The following is a 19,863-nucleotide window of genomic DNA, read 5'->3' on the forward strand; positions in this document are numbered from 1 at the left end:
TTTTTTTCTTTGAAACTGATGTTGTTTGAAAGTGCATGTATCATATCTTATAAAATGAAAGCAAGTTAGTGTTAAGGATATCAAGGAGCCAAAATTCACTGTTTTGATGGAGAGTTTAGTCCCCAGATATCTCGTGTGTTCTCTCATCATTTATGAAATCCACTAAACAGAAAAATAGGAACATACATAAGAATGCAAGTTCAGAACAACTAAGAAGGATGATCTAGGAAGTTTGCATTTCAGTAGGATGAATCTACTGGACACAAAACAGGTAAATCTAAATTAAGACTCATTTTCTTGGGGTGTGCTGATAGCATTTATGAGGCACAAATTTGACAAGGGAAACATGTAAATCAGTGGCATACTGTGTTTACATGTGTGTAACCCTTTTCAGTTCCTGAAATTGCACAGCCTTTGTTAGTCAAGAATTTGGCTTAATCAGTCTGTTTCCTCAAATGAATTATGAAGTCAGTCATGTATTACACAAAACAGCTTTTCGTTGAGCATATGAAGTAAGAAGTAATTAGCTTTAGGATTTGGAACTTTATGTAGTGTATTAAATTTCAGCAGTAATACAGTGATAGACCATGGTAATAATAAAGGTAGCATAGCAAAGACTAAGATGTTCTAAGAAAGAGTGACTGCGATGACATACATAAAATATGTCTGAGATAAGAACCTGAAAATAGGGAACATTTTGAAAATACTTTATTGACTATGTAGGATACTCCTGTTAAGCTTACTGAAAGCAAGCCATGAAATAAAAACCTGATTCAGTAACTTAAAATGTAGACTGCATATTTAAAGATTTTTTTTTTCTTGCAAAGTGTTTTATTACCCTAAAAATTTTCCAATTCAATTTGTTTGGGTTTTTTTTTTCTGATCTTCCCTCTGGGATTTTTTGTTTGGTTGGTTGGTTGGTTGTTTTTTTGTTTTTTGCTTTTTTTTTTTTTTTGTTAAGAAGAGTATATACAATTTCTAGCTCTTCAGATTATGGAGAGCACCTCAAAGATAAATGGATAACTAAATAAATAGCATTGCAAAGCAAGAACTTCTTCCAGCTGCTTAAATCAATTTCACTTAAAAACTCGGGAGTGTTTAGCTTTTAATTGGTGTATGAGAAATAAGACTTAGCTGCTTACACCACACAGTAATAATTTCATTATTAAATCCATTTGAAATGGACTTGTGTTCCATTTTGGACAGATTACAAAAAATCTCTGTGATTTGCTTGTGCATAAGTCATTCACATAATCTTTGAGTAGCTAGAGTAGCTTAGAATTTTGTGCTTTACGAAAGAAAAAGAAATTTTTTTTCAATACTATCTTCTTAATGAAATCAGAGTTTTTGCTATCCTATAGCTTGCAGTCTTGTGAAGTTATTATCTTTGGTTTTAGTCACTTTATTAATTATATTACTAGTACTGTGTTAATAATATTATTAATCCTAATATAACTAGTTATAGGTCTATAACTAGCTAGAGGTCTAAAACTCACAATGCTAGCTATGTTCTATAAGAAAATACAAGCTTAAGTGGAGATAGATAACACTGGCTGATCTTTTTTGTTTTCCTTAGAGGCATCTGATTTGGCTCAAGTCCTTTTCCAATGTAACTCCAGTTAATCAGGGGTTTGACTGTATTCTCCCTGCCCTGTACATACACAAAATTCCTAATTGTTGACAGTGAGTAGGGCTACTGTAAAATGGTCTTTGCAGAGGTGGGGTTGTGATACAGACTGATGATTACCAGAGGCAGCATATCATGCCAGGAGAAAATACAGTGCTGCTTTGACTGAAGGAGGGGTTTTATCTGTGTCAGAGCTGCAACCCTCCCTTTGTAGAAAGCATCCTGTAGCAATTTATCCTAAGGTTGACCAAATCTAGCTTTACCATTCCTACATCATTTTTGCCAAGGTCAGCATCTGCATAAAAATCCTTCTGCCAGAAATGTTAGAATGTCTTCTGTGATCTTCAGTTAACCACTGCTAGTCCTTGTAACTCTGGGGTCAAGATAACCAGAAGATTCTGGAGTCCCACCTCACATGTGTTTTCTTCAACTCGGGGCAGAGGAAAGCAGAGTCCTGGTCCTTGCTCAATGCCTCAGTAATTTTGTCACACATTATAAAATTAAACCAATATTGTTTTCAAGTAATCAAGTTCTATTGAGCCTAGATTTTTTAAAAGGGCCTTTTTTCATCATTCTTCTGAGCCACAAGTAACATCACTAATTAAAATATCCTTATGCATACACCATAGATCTTTGGTAGTTTTCTCAGATTGAGAAGTCTTTCTGTCTTTCTTTTCCTGGAAGCACTAAACTTCAGTAAACCACTTTTTTTTTTTTTTCCCCATTCTTCAACAGCCACTCACTGAATTACCTGTTTTATCCATTTCTGTTTCTGTATTTACTTCATATCTCCTTTCTTCTAAAGGCATGCAGTTCAGGCTAGGTCTTTTTGCAAGAAGGCAATGGGGAGTAAATAAGAAAAGGGGCCATATTAAAAATTTAGTCGGAAACAATGTCATAAACCTGCTTTTGAACAGAGAGACATAATTTTCAAGTAACTTATTAGATGGAAAAGAGAAAGATGAGAAGAAGTTCCTGCAAGAACTGTGCACTTGAATAGAAAGATTTGTCCTCTCTGGACTTGGAGGAGATGTGTCCTGTGACTGAGGAGAATGGGCCTGTAGCTGCAGTGGTTAGATTCCCCTGGGATCTACTTCCTAACCTCATCAGTGAGTCCTGCTCCAGCAGATACTGAGTTTGTCTTACAAAAAGATAGATGTGGTTGGTCCTTGAAGTCAGCACTGAGAAAGAGGACACCAATGCAGAGGCGAAGGTCTGGAAGGTGCAACTCAGAGCAGTTGGCTTTATTTTGGTCTCTCACCTAGAAGAGCCAAGAATTTTGTGGTCACAACCACTGATGAAACAGGAGACAAGTGGACTTTTTGCTTTCTGTAAGTCTTGTCAAGAAACTGCTGTAAGATTTTAAGGAGAAATACAGCCATCTTTTCAGTCACCCTTAGCGCATGATAAATCCCCATTTCACCTCCGTCCTGACACTATTAAAATCTGTGGTTTTTAAGCTAGGGCACAGCATTAGTAATAATATGCTATCGCGTTTTCCTTTCTCTCAATACATGGAAAATAAATTAACTCTCAGTGTACCTGAGGATAAAAGCAAGAACTTTTTGTTTTGTCTGTCTGCTACTTAAGTAGGACTATGAATTGTGCAGGTTTGTCTTTTAAGTTTTCTCACAAAGTGAGCACGCGTGCATATACATGCATGCATGTGTGTGTGTGTTCCACAAGATGAGAAAGGTAATTGAGCCCCATGAATAAATTTAAAAACAAAATAATATCTGCCCAAGGTGATTTATAAATAAATATGAGGGAACTATTGATGCCAGGTGTCATCAAACCACTGATTGCGAGTTAAATCAGTCCAGATTTAAAAACATAAACTCCTTGATTTGTATGGAGCAAGACATCTGTAGGTGGTTTATTAAAACCTGCTGATGTCTCCAGAACTAAATTTGTGCAAATATAGGCCTCTGGGTAGCTGTGTTGAAAAAGCAGAGACATACTTTTTGTCTGGTTACCTGACTTCCAGCCCTGTACAGGTGTGCTTGAATAAATTAACATCAGTTACCTATGATGAGTCGCTGCATACATTATCAATGGAGGTGAAGATGTGAAAAAGCTGCTACCTGCCTCCTGTTATCACCTCCTTGACACAACAGTACCCATTTTTTCATAATCCTACTATGTTAGGAATCTTCTACAGATAACTTTTTAGAGAATTATTTTCTATAAATGCACTCAATTCCAGCTTCAGGAGATAAGATACTTCGCACCAGTCCATGATAATTATGACTGTATTTCCCCAAATAGAATTAGCTGTCATATACAACCTGAATTTCCTCCAACAAGAACAAGGAAATCAGTTTTTAAGATGTTAGGTGTTATATGAACCATTCTTCAAGAGACAAAAATTATACTGATAAATTTTTAAAATATAATCACATATACACCTGCACTACTGTTTCTGGATCTGATGCAGTTCATGGAGACTAGCTGCATATCTAATACATTTGAATGAACCATTAGGTTTTCTCTTGTGGGAGCCCCCGGTGGTCTAGAGGAAAACACACTGCACTGTCACTGCAGAGACCCGGGTTCGATTCCCAGTCAGGGCCCCTCCCCGGGCAGATGGAGCTCGTTAGCCCTGTAAGGCAATCCATCTACGTCCTGAGGACCTCGCTGCCACTGTCCAAGCGTGCTTGGCCCCGGCAGATGAACCTCAGGATTAAAGGGTGGGCTCAGTTCCGCGCACACAGTGTCTCACCTAAAAAATCCAATGCGCAGGCTGGAAGGTGGAAAGACCTTCCCCGGTTCTTCGTTCGCAAAGAGACTGGCCACACACAAGGTTTTCTCTTGCAGAGTCACTAAGATGTGTGTCATTGCTAATGTTCCCATAACTCTTCCTCACCCAAGAGAATCTGCATCAAAACATGTTGTGCCACCTCTAACACAGATCTACTGATCTAACCTTTTCCATGAGAAGTCATATTGAACAGAGACTGCTTGTCATATTGCATACTCACCAGTGTGATAAAGAGAAGCAGAATTAAAACTAAAATACGTAGAACCAGTTTCATCATAAGATTAAAAAAAATTATTTAAAAGAAAGTAAATATATTGAAGCAAGGGCTTACTTATGTGAGTAAATATTGAAGGATCAGCTCTGGTGTGAAGGAAGGTTTTCTCTGTCTACATATAGTCATTTGTTTGGGGTTTGAATTGGATGTGGCTGTTGTTTTTTAAAACAACCTGCTGTCTCCATTATCTAGTTCTGGTTTGGTACACAAAAGGGTATTTTTTTTGAAAGGGAGAATACAGTTTCTTATTTAGTTCAAGAAGTCTCATTTTTATGTCAACTCGCAAATAAGTCAATGACATGAAAAGCTTATTTAAACAAATGGCTACACCAGGATTAAGATAGGTGGGAAGCATAAGTAAAACATTGAAAATGCTAGCTCAAAGCAAAACACACATTAAAGCGATATTTTCCCCTGATATCTATTGTGACAAATAGTCTGAACGTTTAATGTGTTTTGTCCAATTTTTATGTGTAAGTTTTGTGTATTTATGTTTCGTGAAAAAGGTTATTTGGGAAGACAGGACTGTGAAAATGCTTATCATAATATCCTGGGTGTCCCTAGGTTCCTAGAAAATAACTGGAAGAACCAAAACTCTTCTTCAGAGAGTGGAAGAAAATTTCCACTTATCTGAGTAAATGTAAAGCTGTTCCCCATATACAGAGACATCCCATCTTCCCTAGAGTCTTTTGGAAGCAGGGTAAATAAAAAGTCTACCCCTGTTAGTTCCTACGGAGAAAGGTTCTAGATGTTCTTTTCAACTTAACAGTGGAAGGCTCTAAGATTTCTGCTGATGTGAAGGAAGCTGTACTTTACAGATAGAAGATAATACCAGGGCACTACTTCCAGAAGTCTGAATGGAGCAAGACACCTCAACTTGAGAGTTGTGGTCTTCTTAGGTGCAGGAGTCTGGAGAGAAATGATGAAGGGTGACACATGTCTGGAAGGAATAGCTTTGTGTTTACTGTCCTTTGGATTTACAGCTCTCAATGAAGAAAAGAGACACTCAGTAGACAGGCAAATGACCCCATACATACATTCATGATGCATTCATTTGTCAGCTGTGCATGTCTGAAAAGAGAAAGTTTCAACTGAAGAAACAAACTTTACATCAGATCTTACAGCCAAACCAAAGACTGCTAATAGCTGAGGCCATTTTCCTCTCCCCTTAATGATGATGGTGATGCTTTTCCCCCTAGATTTGAGCTATTTCATTCACTGGAACATGAACTTAAGTGATTGTGCTGAGGTGTATACAAATCAACATGACGTTTACATGTAAGTAAGAAAACTGGTGAGGCAAGTTCTAGAAATGACCTAGGAAAAAAATAACCCAAAAGGGGGAAAATTTACCAGTACGTAACTTCAGATAGCTGCAATACTTTTGTTGTGATAGTCCTACCAGTATATCTAGACAGAAGAAGACATTTCAAAATACTTTTTGAAATAGAATTATGTAGCAGGTGATCAGTATAGTAAAACAAAGCTTATTTGGATTTCTGTTCCATTGCTTTTTGAAAAGATAGGTCTTAGATAGTGAGACAGGGGTGATGGAAATATTTTCCAATGCAGTATGTCATAGTAAAATATGTTACTCAAAAATAGTTGGTAATTTATAGGTTCTGGGGAAGAGAAACACCAAAGCCCAATCTCTCTAAATCTGGCACATCCTTTTATGGTTATACAGGCTGCTAGGGGTTAGCAAATAGGACAGGGAGCAATAGCAAACTTACAAAGTAGAGCCTATAATTGCAGGAATATACCACTTAGTTAGGAACAATAAGGGTAAAGATAACCATACTGCTAACTACTTACCTCAGGGTAATCCTGAAGGAAGACATGCTTAGTTATGAAAAAAGAGTTAAGTGCTCCATGGTGTCAAGGAAGAAACCACTGTATAAGCACTGCGAGTGCACTGCAAGACACTGGGCACAGCTTCTTACTATCCCTTAATCCTGATCTGCAGTACTCGTAGTTTGTTTTCCTTTATATCTTCAGGAAAGCAGTGCCACACATCATGTGCCAGTATTCATGATGTTATGCTTTAGGTACTACAGTAGGAACTATTCATTCACATCCAGCACTTACACATAAAACATTCCCTAATGATACCTCTAGAGCTGTGTCAGATGGTCTGTTGGGGCCTGAGGTAACACAGGAATATCTCAGGTGAGATACCACTTACAGCTCATCACAAGTTGACCTTTTAATGGCAAACACTGGATATTTCCTGACAGAAGTTTTAAGCCCTACAATTCTAAAGAAAATCTAAGGTTTTTTGAGAGCTTCCTACTTTCCAGCAAAGTCTTTTAAATGAACAGTTTGCCCTGTGCTAAGCAAACTTTTATTATTATTATTATTTTAATTAAGAGCTTCTTTCACATTTAAGTTTGCCCTAAAAAGCATTGTTTTAAAAGATCTGTCTAAGAAATAATTTAACATTTTTGCCATAAGGCACTTTCAAGCTTTATATAAATGGACCTGGAAGAGAAATTAGGAAGTTTTAGGTTTGCCAGCAATGTGCACTCTCATAAAAGAGAAAAATTTGCAGGATTTTGGTGGCATTGTGTATAAATGTAAAGTGGTTCATTTTGAATGGGGAAGAGGCAGAGGAGAGAAAGAAAGAATAAGACTGTAATAAGAAGATATCTTTTCCTTTCACTGTTTTTGCCTTTTCTTTTTTTTAATAAAAAGAGAGAACCCCCCCCCCAAGCTTTATGTCTGTGTCAAACTATATGAGTATGAAACGTAAGATGTTTTAAAAGTTGTAATTTCCAATGATACTGATTTTGATTCTAGTACTTTCCAAACTTTATTGTTTATTTTACTTTCTAGGGAAAAGTGTTGCCCACTTCTAGTTCAATACTTTTTTTTCCTTTCTATCCCTCTTCTTCTCTCTCCCTCTCTCTCTTCTTCTTTTCTTTGTTATGCCAGAATAAAAAAACATTTACAGTTTAGCCGCTTACAAACGAAAATACAAATGTGACATGGTTAATTTTGCTGCCTTTAAATCTTACACTGTACTTTTCTGATTTCCACATAAAATGTGGAAATAAAAATAGCCCAAACATCCATGTATTTGTGTGTGTCTGCGGATGCATATACTTGAACACCTATATGTAGCTCTGCTGTTAGATAAGGATCTAAAAATACAATGGATAGAAACAGAACTTGGATTCTCTCTCAAAAAAGGTAAATGAGCCCTTGTTTTAAGAAGAAGGTGCACACAGATGATATATTATGCAAGACTGAGAACCAAGATTTCATGAGGAAAGGCTCTGGCAGGAAGGATAACAGATCCTATACTGGATGTCTCTGAGGTCTGATAGCCAGATAGGGGAGCAGCACTAATTCTGCAGCCTTTTTAGTCTCTTCTGTCACAGAAGGGGCACTGCTGGGTCAGTCAGCTCACTAGTAATTGTGTTTTACAGACTTCTAAAGCAATTGGCTCAGTCAGTCCCAATTCAATAAAAGTGTAGAGCGAGAGTGAGAGCACTTTTGTTCTATTTTTTACTTGAAATTATTTCATTCAGCAGTCTGTCTTTTTTATTACCAGGATTTGACATTAGCACTCCAAGCTATATTAGCATCCATTTCAGCAGTTCAGTAATGGTATTAAAAAAACACTTAACTTCAACGGTGAATGGTTGTATGACAGTACCATAAAAATCCACATTAAAAAAAAACTTATGTATTTGTCCCTGCAAATTATTTTTCACTCGTTTAACCACTTCAAAACTACACTTTCTTGACTGGTGTTTGCAAGAGCTTTAGCAGAGGGAAGGCTTGTAAAGGAGCTGCAACAATGGCAGAAAGAGAAAAATGAAGACATGAAAAGAAGAAAAATGTGATAGGAACATGCAAGCATATACATGCATGAAAAAGATCTCTCATTTTGGGTGTGTGCCTCTCATTCATCAGATGAAGTAAGATTTTTACTCACATCACTCGAGGTAAAACCTTTGGCATCTTCTGCTTTTCTGGGATTTAATTTTGAACACAGCACTCTCCAAGCTTGGGACAGCAGCCTAACTACCTTGGCACTGCAGCACATTCATAAATGACTGCATTAGGTTCTAAATTTTGATTAAACATTCTGTAATTAATCAATGGTAGACATGAAGCAGTTGGCAAGGTCCAGAGCTGCAAAATGTTTAAGACATAAAACATTACAAAGTAATTAGAATGTGCTCCTTCAAGAGAAGGATTGCCTTCAATAACGAGGTAAATGATAGCATCATGTTTATTGTGGATGTAGGCAGCCAGTGCAATATGATAAACTGCAGGAGATACACATATCAGTAATCATCCACGTTATTAGTGTCATTAATCATAATTCTAAAAATATGACAGCAGCAGCCAACTTTTTGACCAATTTTGCCTCTGCCTGTTGGCCGTTATAACTTCACTAATAGACTGCAGAGCTCCTCTGCGTGGCAGTTTGCATTGAGAATGGAAGGTTAATTATATTTGAGCTGCTGATTCCTTCTCTCCTCGGAAAAGACTGAGCACTTTGACAATCCCAGGAGCTCACTGCTGTTAAACCAGTAAAAGTACTTTATTGAGATTTTCTTCGTTGGTCAGGAATGAGTAGATGTTTCAAATGAGATATAAGCGCCAGGCTGGGACGGCCGCTAATGTTTCTTCCAAAATAATCCTTGGACAGCAAGCTGAACTTAGATATCTTTGCACAGTCTCTTGTGGATGAGTAAAAAGTTGAGAATTTAATAACTGCTGACAACAGTACGTATGGAAGAATCTCGGAGGATTGAAATTACTAAGGAGTTGGGGCATTAATGAAAGGAGGTTATAGGATAATCAGCTATCAGTTGACCTGATAGGGGTACTTATTTAGTAATGTAAAATTACTAATAGAGGAGCTCTGTTGAAGTGCCACATCATATTTGGTTTTATAGTTCCTCTGGTATTATATAAATAAATCAACATTTCTAGATAAACTAACATTGGGAATGAGAATTACTATTGCATTGTGACCAAAATAAATGGTTTTCAGATTTTCTGTGGAACGTGAAAATGTACAAAACTATCCCTAGAACTGAGGTTTTGTTATGAATTTGAACTTGAGGTGCAATCAGTAAAGTGTGTATAAACCTCCTAAACAAATCACGAGATGTGTTGATGTGCATCAATATCTGAGAGAAAAGAATTGGTTTGAAAGCAAAGTTGGTTAATTTTCTGTGTGTCATCTTTATTTCTGCATTTACTAAATCTTGAAGTTTAGTAAAATTCACAAGTGGGATGCTGAGCTGAAGGAACTGTTTGTGCAAAATCTTGCAAAATTATCAAATTTTTTCCATGGCTGTTGTAATTGTAAAATAAAATAAAGGATGAAATCTTCTGATTACAAAACCTGAAATATGTAATATTTAGTTTATTTAGATTGGAAAAGAAATGTTAATGCATGCAGTGGGCAACAGATTCTACCTGGATGTTGGCTCATATTCTTAAGGGAAAATACACCTTGTGTGAAGGACCAGCAAAATACTTCAACATTGTGGAGATGAGGACCTAACATGACTGCAGTGCACGACCCTGTGTACATCATCTGCACAACTAAACTTTTCTGTAGAGCTTTTGTAGACTGTAGAAACAGCTTTAGACTGATCATCAGCAGTGCTGAGCACCTGCTGTTTCCGTCAGAGGACTTTGTCATATGTATGATGACTTTCTCATGTGTGTAACATTGCTACACCAGGTTCACTTAGGAAATATTCTGTCAGACAAATCTTTTTGTTCTAAACTTTCTCAACCAGTTGGGATATTAGACAAGAATGCTATCTATTCTGTAATGAGTCTGTTTTGCTTCCAGGCAGCTGGTAAAGTGAGAGGTTGAAGTGTTGCAACACAGTTTTGATCATTTCTGAGTGAACTTTGGCAGCTATGCCAGTGGTTATGCTTTTTGTTTATAATATCTTTTGATCTTTAATGGATAACAATAGTAATATATTAAGAATACAACATGACCTTGATGCTTCTAAGCACACACAACTTTTGTGAAAGTGTAATTCTGTTTACACCATAAGGATTGTCTCACTAGACACCTCAACAGGGATGTACTGAATTACTGGGCCTTTCAAGAATCCAAACCTGACAGATTTTACGTTTAAAATTATTTCGTAGTGAACACTGCCATCAGGTATCAGTTTCACATTTAACCTGAGTATTTGCTCACACAGTCAGCTATCCTGCTTTTCCAAATGCTATCTCTGCATTAACATTTTTTATACATTCCATGGTGATGACAAATTGTTTTCTGACTCGAACTACGTATTAAGTATGCAAAAGGCATGTTTGCCACTGTCAGCAAACCAATAATTCTCACTAACATCTTCAGAGTTACAACATTTATAAAGTTGCAAAGTGGAGTAAACAAACCATCTGTTTGGCTTTGCCATATATGTCATGCTCTCTTATTAGCATATTACGATTCATTTAGTAAACAAATTTGGTGATTTTGTTCATGTCAAAGTTAGAGGGAGCTTGAAGATGATTAACATTCCTGGGACAGGCACATTAATACATTGCTTCCTCTGCAAAGTTAAATGGCTTCTCAGGAGAATCACCCCTTGTTGACAAGATGAGACTGTCAATTTTGTTTGCCTGCCACATTAGGGGCCGTAAGGGGATGGGAAGCTCTGAGAAAGAGGAGCAGTGTAGGCAGCATAATTCACTGCGAATTGAAAAAAGAAGTCTAATTCTGATAAATGGTCGACCCCAATACATCCTACCTGTTATTACAACAGACGTGCCGTATCTGTGCAGTAAATTAGTTAAACCCCTAAAGAGTTTGATGGGAGCTTATCTTCAAGTGAATAATTTGAGTGTAGAGGGAGCTGTCTTCGTGACCAGTGTGAGTGATTTGCTTCATATTGAAAGGGATTGAAATGACTGGGCTCCACATTAATTTGCAAGAACTTGCTTGTCCTTTATTTCCTGTATTTAATGAGTGCTGTTTTTTTTTTTTACTTTTTTAATAGGTTCTGAACTGTATTTTACGTTTTGGATTTTCTTTCTATGAAAGGTTAATATTTTTCAGATTCTATGCAATTTAAAGCCTCAAGAACTGAAGTTATTATCCCGTTCATGTAGAAATGCTTCGATTTCATTGAGTAGTATAGTATTTTTGCCTTGACTCCTTCGACAGTCTAACCCCTATACTTACTTTTCCCCTTACATTTAGAGGCAAATTAAACATGATCAAATACTTGGAAGCACTAGTGTACAGACCAATACCTTAGACCTATTCAGATAAATATGATTTTATAATTTAGATCAGGATTTCAAACCATTATTATCTTCACTTAGATCTATGAATTTTTTCTTTTTAATTGAAACAAAACAAACCCTGTATCAAAGACTGACAGAGTGGCAAAATTAGCAGTAACTGAGAAATATTTTTTAAAGGTTTCTATTAATAATTAAATTCCAGGAATTGTATCACTGTTGATTCTTTTAGTGAATTAGGGAAATGATTGCTGCTTCCTTCTTGAAGAAATATCAGAATTGAGGCTGTATTTTTCTCATAAATATGTACAGTTATATTTAACCAGTTATATTTAACTTTCTGGTTCTTTGATTTTAGCTGCATGAAACTCAGCATTTCCAGTCTTCAGAGATTCTGAGAAAGCATAAAATTCTGGGTTTACTTTCTGTTGCATTTGCATATTCTGAGCCTTTCTATGAATTTCAGGCTTAAATAAGCAGGAAAGGGACATGAAATTGATGCAAGACCACTTTGCCATATTAGGAAATTGTGTTAGCAATTAAAATCATGTGAAAATTTAAAACAAAACCATAAACCTTAATTGATGGTCTTTGAGGTTAAGAGAAAGAAAGAGAACTTTCCTTTAACATTTCATTACAGGTAAAAAGGTATCTGAATACTAAGCTGAAAATATGTGTGGAAAAAGTCTCATAGGAGGAATAATGAAAGTTTCATTGTTTATATTTTAAACCAGATTGATAGAGCTTAGTTTTAAACTAAGGAGGATAGCCTTTATGGAACCTGTACAACCAGAGCAGTTACTTCCTTATCCAACTTTAGCAAGAGGTTTGCCAGTCTATGTGTAAACCACGAGACAAATGTGTCTTGACTTTGATTTTCTAACAGAACCATCTTCAAACTGCTGATGATTGTGTGGTTTCAGGTTTTGCAACCCAATAGTATCTTCTTTAAAAAAAAGTTTACTATTACTTGGAAAAATCATTATTTAAAAGAAAATAATTTAATGTTTACTTTTAATGCATTGTCTCCAAATATAGTTTTATTGTGTTACTTAATGTTGGGATGACTTATTGATCTTATAGGAAAGTTGAACAAAGACTGATGAACCCCTGCTATGATGTCCTTCTTATGATTTCTCTGCAGTGTTAGAATGGTAGGGCTTGGTGATATTACATTAGCAAATCATGTTTACCAGAAAAGGCATTTGAAGTATCAGAAACTGAGATAGTAGCTTTCTTGGAAACATAGGAAGAAAGGTTATGGTGAATGGAAATAGAAATTTTGAAACTGATCATTTTAGAATTTTAATGAACAGTACAGTGTGCTTTGATGTTGTACTGATACTGTATTCAGGGAACTTTGTCACTTACAGTCAGCCAAGGAGAAACAAGGGGCCAATAGCTAGGACAATTAAGTGGGATATCAGTTGGCTTTGCCCTTCTGTCTGACTGCATTAGGAGCCAGAAAGTGGGTTTCTTTGATCCCTAACTGACTGCCTTAACAATTATGATTCTGTTTCATTGTCACTCTCTTTTTCTTTCTCATCCCATAATATTTAAGTATAATCATACTTTTCTCTTGCTGAAATAATTAAGAAAATGATGCTTGTGTTTCCTTTTCAACAACCTGTCCTATCCTGAAATGCAAACAACACATTCAACCAGATTTTTCATGCAGTTGATTTTGTGCCCTCTATAATACTTGAATATAAATAAACAGTGTTCTTTATAATCCAAATTCTCTAACTCTGTTGTGTGCATCCGAGATGAATTTTATCCCAGTGCAGATAGGATTGCAGCCATGGTGCATCCAAAGCTGGATCTAGGTCATGCATAGAATTTATGCCAATTCCTATGCCAGGACAAATTCTACTCTGATAAATTCCTTCTCACTCATTTCAAAAAGAAATAGAAAAACTGACTAGATAAGAATAAACTAAACTAAAGTGGCAATTACATTTTTTCTTTCCAACAAATGGAAAGATTAACAAAATCAGATTCACTAACAAGTAGAAAGAAACTGCTGAAGAGAACCCAGTCTGGATTTACGATCTGTGTACGTAGAATGTACGTTTAATTGCCTGTATTTCCTAGGCTTATAATCCCTTCCTTCTGTTGATGCATAGTGCATCTCTCACTGAGAATCTTCCTAAGAGTACGTAGGGTGGAACCCACAACGAATTCTAATTATGGTAGAATACTTCCATAAACTTCACAAGGGAAGGAAAATACTACCACCACTGGAATCATGCCCACAGGCAAAGAGCTGCTTTAACTACTGTAGCATCCTGCATTGCACTGCTACCAAAACTTGTAGCAGTGGTGAACTGGAAGGTAGGATACTTCACCACAAACATAGACTCCACATCTCGTCATTATCATCATCTTGCTTACAGCAGCACTTAAGGCTGAATTCACTTAAGTGAAGACTTTGCATACACTTTTGTCCACTATATAATTCATGAATAGTCACCTGAAAGAAGAAAGATAATTATGTGACAAAATCAGGCATTCTGGGTCCTAAAATAAACCAGAATTTGCTAAAACTTCCTTTCCTCAACAAGCTACATTTGAAAACATCTTGGAAAAATACTCTCCTCATTTTTAAGGGTACATGACGTAGTACAGTGCTAAACAGATGTTTGGACATTCTTTGGCACACCTAGTATTCTCAGAAGTGACCCTCTTCACCATCCTTTGTTGTATGGAATGTGATAGGTATGGTAACTGGAGCCAAGTGAGATATACCTTTAGCTAAACTCATTTGATCTCGTATTTCTGTCTGGAAGACTTCAATCACCAGCTGCCTTTAAGCAACATTTCCACTGCCAGGATCAAATGCCATTTTGGTAGTTGATGTACAAATAAGCAGTCTAAGATGTCCAGAGTCATTCAAAGGATTTAATTAGGTCAAATATTTCATTTTGTCACACACATATATATATCTGCCAGTCATTTATGTTCTTTAGATACAGCAGCAAGTGCAGTGCAAAAGACAGCAGAGGTGTCCTTAAATTAGCCAGCTCAGGCATGCGGAATAATGAAGCCATGGCACGTTGAAGCTCAGCTGGTTTTGGCATATTTTGTTTCAGGATTTTCTGCCTATTTGATGGCAATTTTCATGCTCTGGCGTAATTACTCTGCCCAAGCTGTGTCTCAGCTTACTCAGGGACCATTGTTTACACATACCTGGAAGCAGTATCTGGAGGAGGAAGGGGTAAGCAGCATTGTAAATCACATCAGGGAACAGAACAGCTGAAGCAAAAAATTGCAGGTGCTGTGGGAAGGAGCAGATGAACAAGATGACAGGGTGGTTAACAGTGGCTGGGGGCTGGCAGAGGACTTCTAGGCTTTGGGAGTGATGAAGTGGGGGAGAAAGAGTTGGATTAGAATGGAGTGTCTCCCTTTAGTATGGTGAAAGGGGTCTGGGGCTTTAGTTTTGTTATAAGATTTCCAAACTTCAATATCCAAATAAGTGAACTTTTTTCACAATTCATTTGTCCCATCCCTAGCAGTATGTTTTCACGTGATATTTAGGAACATTATTAAACACAAATGAAATAGATTAAGAAATGAAAGTAAAAGAATCAATTCTTTTGAACTGTGGTTGCATAATGGAAATCGACTGCTATGAATGAACCTATGTTCAGAAGTTATGAAGAGCAGAGCTAATGCACTGCCCTGAGTTCATCTTTATTATTACATTACACCTGAATCAATTGATAAAGTAGCTTCTTTTTAAGGCTAGGAATGGCACTTAATTGAATAAAAGTCAGTGTAATTATATTAGGAGAATCCAACAGTACTGCTGACAGCGGAAAAGGGACACTACTGAGCAGAGTGCCAGAACTGGTCCGCACATTTCTGCACATCGTTTGCCTGACAGATATTATGGGCTGGTACATACTTTAACTCAATTACTGATTGTTACTGCTGTAAGTGAGAATTGAATAAGGGAGGCCTATCTTCTTATCAGAGCATCAGCAGGGATTGTATCCTTACACTGGTCTTTCTTAGAATGGCCTTTGTCTTTCTGGGGCTCGGTGGCCCCTCTTTAATGTGGCAATTTGTTCTTATCTCTCTGTTTAGTGAATGCTGAAGTTATTTTCACTGCATGCCTGACTGTTGTTTTTCTCAGCAGCAAACCATGCAAATAGTAAGCATGAATGCATGGCAGCACTTACAGGTAGCCTGTCTATCTTCTATGCTGCAACAAGAGAGAGGGGGAGAAATCATTAGTAAACACATGAGTACCTTATGAATAGTTTGCAGTTATCCTTCAGATGATAAGCACAAATATGCTTTTATGGTCATTTAATAACACTGGTCAGTGTGGACAGGCCTTCACAGTAAGCATTGCCTGTACTGCAGTTAGCAACTTCATGTGGAGCTACATGCCATCTGACATTCAGAAGGCAAGGGACCATCAGGACTACTGTTTATCATTCATGTATGAGCACACTGCATGCATCTGTTCAGAACTCATTTCTGGATGATAATGGGGATGCTCTGAATATGCTTTGATTAATTTGCTTTATGTTTTCCATCTAGTGTGATTGAGTCAGTATCCATCAGGACAACAGTATAAGTGATACTACAGCTGAGAAAAAATAGTTTCACAGTCAAGACTTTTTTTTTTAAGTCTGTGTTTTATTGGTTTCAGATTTTTTTTTTTAACCAGATTTGTCTGGATTGGAATGTGAATTTGTTCTCTCTCTCTCTCTCTCCTCCCCCTCCCCCTTTCTTTCTCTTTTCTCCTCTCTTCTCTCTCTCTCTCTTTTGTGATCTCAATTTAGCAAAAGATTAGAAAGCTGATCTTATCACAAGGTAAGCTCAGCCTTCCTAAGTGCAGTGTGGGGATGTGCATAATTACACTTCTACGCCTCAAAAAAGCAATAGTGCTATACTTGCTTTTGTGAAAGGAGTATTTGCGATGTGGGAGAAAAGCACGAAATACTCTCCACTTTTTTTCACCCTTGCCCATACCTCTCAACTCTCTCTCATTAGGAAAGAAATTTTTCATTCTAGACCACTCTCTTACTGGAATAATTGCATCCCAAGCAGACACAATTCAATTAACTGCATATCAGTGTTATGTCAGATAACAGTTACCTGCATTTGCAGGTGTGTTGGACAGATCACTTCTACTGCTGTTTTCTTTATTTATTTCCATAAGTTATGTGCAACAGATAGATCGCAAAGTAAGTAATAGAAAATTACAGAAATTAACTCCACATCGATTTAATCTTCCTACATTTGCATTTTCTTTATTTATCTGCATTGTATTGCTGTACCATGTTTGGGACTTCAGCTGGTTGAGAGGTATGTTTCAAAGGGTTTCTTAAAATAAAAACTTCCAATAAGGAAATATTACTAATAGCTATTGTTCCTATTCTCCCTTTTTTTGTTGCTGTAGGACCTGAATGTCTGTAAAATATGTGATCGTTGTTATGTCTTCCCATGCCAATTTTATACCTAGTGCTTTTTTGAAAATTAAACTATTCCTATGTTAAAATTCTCTCTCTCTCTCCCCCCCCATCCCCATCCCATCCCCTACCCCCTTTTCTTTCTCCTTCTACATTTGGTCTCTGATCTGCAATTTATAATGGGCAGACAGACTGGTGAGTCTGCATGTTGTAAATTGCGGGTTTGGGTCCTTAGCTTGCACAGAATGTTATGCAGTAGAACTTCGCTAATTCTTTTTTTGCTGATTTGAAAATCTAGTCACCCTCCAAAGAATAAAAAATTGTCATGAGTAAATAATTGTCATTTCCTCAGCAATGCTGCATATTCTGAAAACTGAACCCTAAAGTTTTCTAATACTGAAAACTTTACACACATTTCTTATTCTTAAGCACTTCAACAAAACAAGCATGTTCTGTGGTCAGAGGTCTTTGAAGTCTGTACTGTTTGTTGGTTACATTGTTAATTCAGTAAATACAGTTTTTCACTACTGCAAATCAGTGATGTTCTACTGCAATGAATGAATAAAATCAATGTCAAAAGTGGAGAGTAAAATGGGCTATTTTACAAGTTACTAACCCAAAATCTTACAGTGCTTGCAAATGTAGAGCTTTATTTCTTGAGAACAAAGGCCCAGCTCCTGTAAAATGTTTGAGAATATTTTAATTTTCAACTCTTGTGATCTAGTCCAAAGACCACTTCCATCAGTGACAGTTTTCTAGTGTCTCTTGGGCATCTGCAGTGGCTTCAGCAAATACCTAAACCAAAGCTCATGCTTAAGCTTTTTGATTGATTTGAGGCAAAATTCTCACTGCCATTAGTAGCTTGGTTTTTTTACTGAACATTACACTGCTTGTGTCAGTCAGCACTTTATCATAGTACAGGGAAGAGTGGCAGTGCCTATCCAGAAGGATGGAACCACTGACTTTGGCTAAGATTTTCAGAAACCTACATGTAGATTTCAGAGACTTGTTCTCTTAAACCCTTCAAGTCTTGGATTGGATTGGCCCAATTCTGAATCTCTTTATAGCAGAATTAAATTACCAGAATCAGGACCTCTGACTATGTATCAATCAGTTACCTTTTATTTTATTCTTTTCCTATATTTCACTTACAGAGTTATGTGAGTTGATATACATATAAGGATATATATATATGTATGTATATATAAAGATACAGATCCAGATTTAAACACAGAAACACACACAGATGTTCTCTAAATTAATATTTTTTTCTCTTGAAGCAAGGCTTTTAGGAAGGTCAGCAGAGATTCAGGAATCAAGAAGAGCATTTTGCATTTCCTAGTAGTGCAATTTATTATTTTGTAAATATCAAATAAAAGGGCTGTAGCTGCTGCTGGGGACTAATGTTGAGGAGCAGCAGCTGAAAAGAAAAACAATATTGGGAGGGTAAATTGCTTGTTTTGTTTGGTTTTTATGTTGCAATTTGTTCACTTATAACAAGGCTGAAATTTGCAAGAAACATGGATAGGGAATATTTTCATGATAAATTATTGCTAAATCAGAATTTGTATTTGATGGTTAATGACTGTATGTTTAATCAAAAATACTGTACATTTTTCCTTTTCTCCCTTCCCTCTTCCTTTCCCAGACACAGTGCTAACATAAACCTGCACCGTAAACTGTTGACCAAAGAACTGGATGACATGGGCTTGGACACTTCACAGCCTTCTCTTAGTAAGGACCTCCGCGATGAATTTTTGGTGAAGATATATGGCGCTCAGCATCAGATGGGGCTTGACATAAGGGAAGACACCTCCTCACCTGCTGGTACTGAGGATTCCCATATGAATGGGTATGGCAGGGGCATGGCGGAAGACTATATGGTCCTAGACCTGAGCACCACCTCCAGCATCCAGTCCAGCAGCAGTATCCATTCCTCAAGAGAATCTGATGCAGGAAGTGATGAGGGTATTCTCCTGGATGACGTCGATGGGGCAAGTGACAGCGGGGAATCTGCCCACAAAGCAGATGCCCCTGCCTTAGCTGTAGGTATGGGCACCGATGTCCCAGGATCCCTCATGTTCAACAGTGTTTCGGTGAGCAACGGTGGGATAATGTGTAACATTTGCCACAAAATGTACAGCAACAAGGGAACCCTCAGAGTGCACTATAAAACAGTGCACTTGCGAGAAATGCACAAATGCAAAGTCCCTGGGTGCAACATGATGTTCTCCTCTGTTCGTAGCCGAAACCGGCACAGTCAGAACCCCAATCTGCATAAAAACATTCCCTTCACTTCAGTAGATTAGTTCAAGGATGGACACAGCATAATGCCAGCTCTCAGAGAGGGCCCACTATTTCTGAACTGCCATATACAGTCTCCCTTTATATGTATGTATATATATATATATATACATATATATATACATAAATATATATATAACCTTTTTCTTTTCTTTTTTAACAAAAGAAACACCAGGTGCTTCCCCCCCGCCTTGTTGGTTGTTGGGGTTTTTTCCCCCTTTTTTTT

At 37.1% G+C, this 19,863-nt stretch overlaps 1 protein-coding gene across 5 annotated transcripts in view; it reads left to right on the top strand.

Moving 5' to 3' along the window:
* The window catches only part of BNC2 (basonuclin 2), a 345,724-nt gene that overhangs the window by 316,081 nt on the left and 9,780 nt on the right, over positions 1-19,863 (top strand). For 2 of the 5 annotated variants that reach the window (XM_027910138.1, XM_027910124.1), the window contains exon 6: positions 18,982-19,763. In XM_027910138.1, coding sequence (XP_027765939.1) covers positions 18,982-19,642 — 661 coding nt within the window. In that variant the 3' untranslated portion in view covers positions 19,643-19,763. Of the gene's footprint in view, positions 1-16,703; positions 16,735-17,520; positions 17,529-18,981; positions 19,764-19,863 lie in introns of those variants that run through there. The other 3 variants (XM_027910153.1, XM_027910145.1, XM_027910132.1) reach the window with 3 other exon arrangements.

The sequence above is a fragment of the Empidonax traillii genome, unplaced genomic scaffold, assembly GCF_003031625.1.
Source record: "Empidonax traillii isolate 1590-97213 ecotype Southwest subspecies unplaced genomic scaffold, ASM303162v1 scaffold28:size2823434, whole genome shotgun sequence".
NCBI lineage: Eukaryota > Metazoa > Chordata > Aves > Passeriformes > Tyrannidae > Empidonax > Empidonax traillii.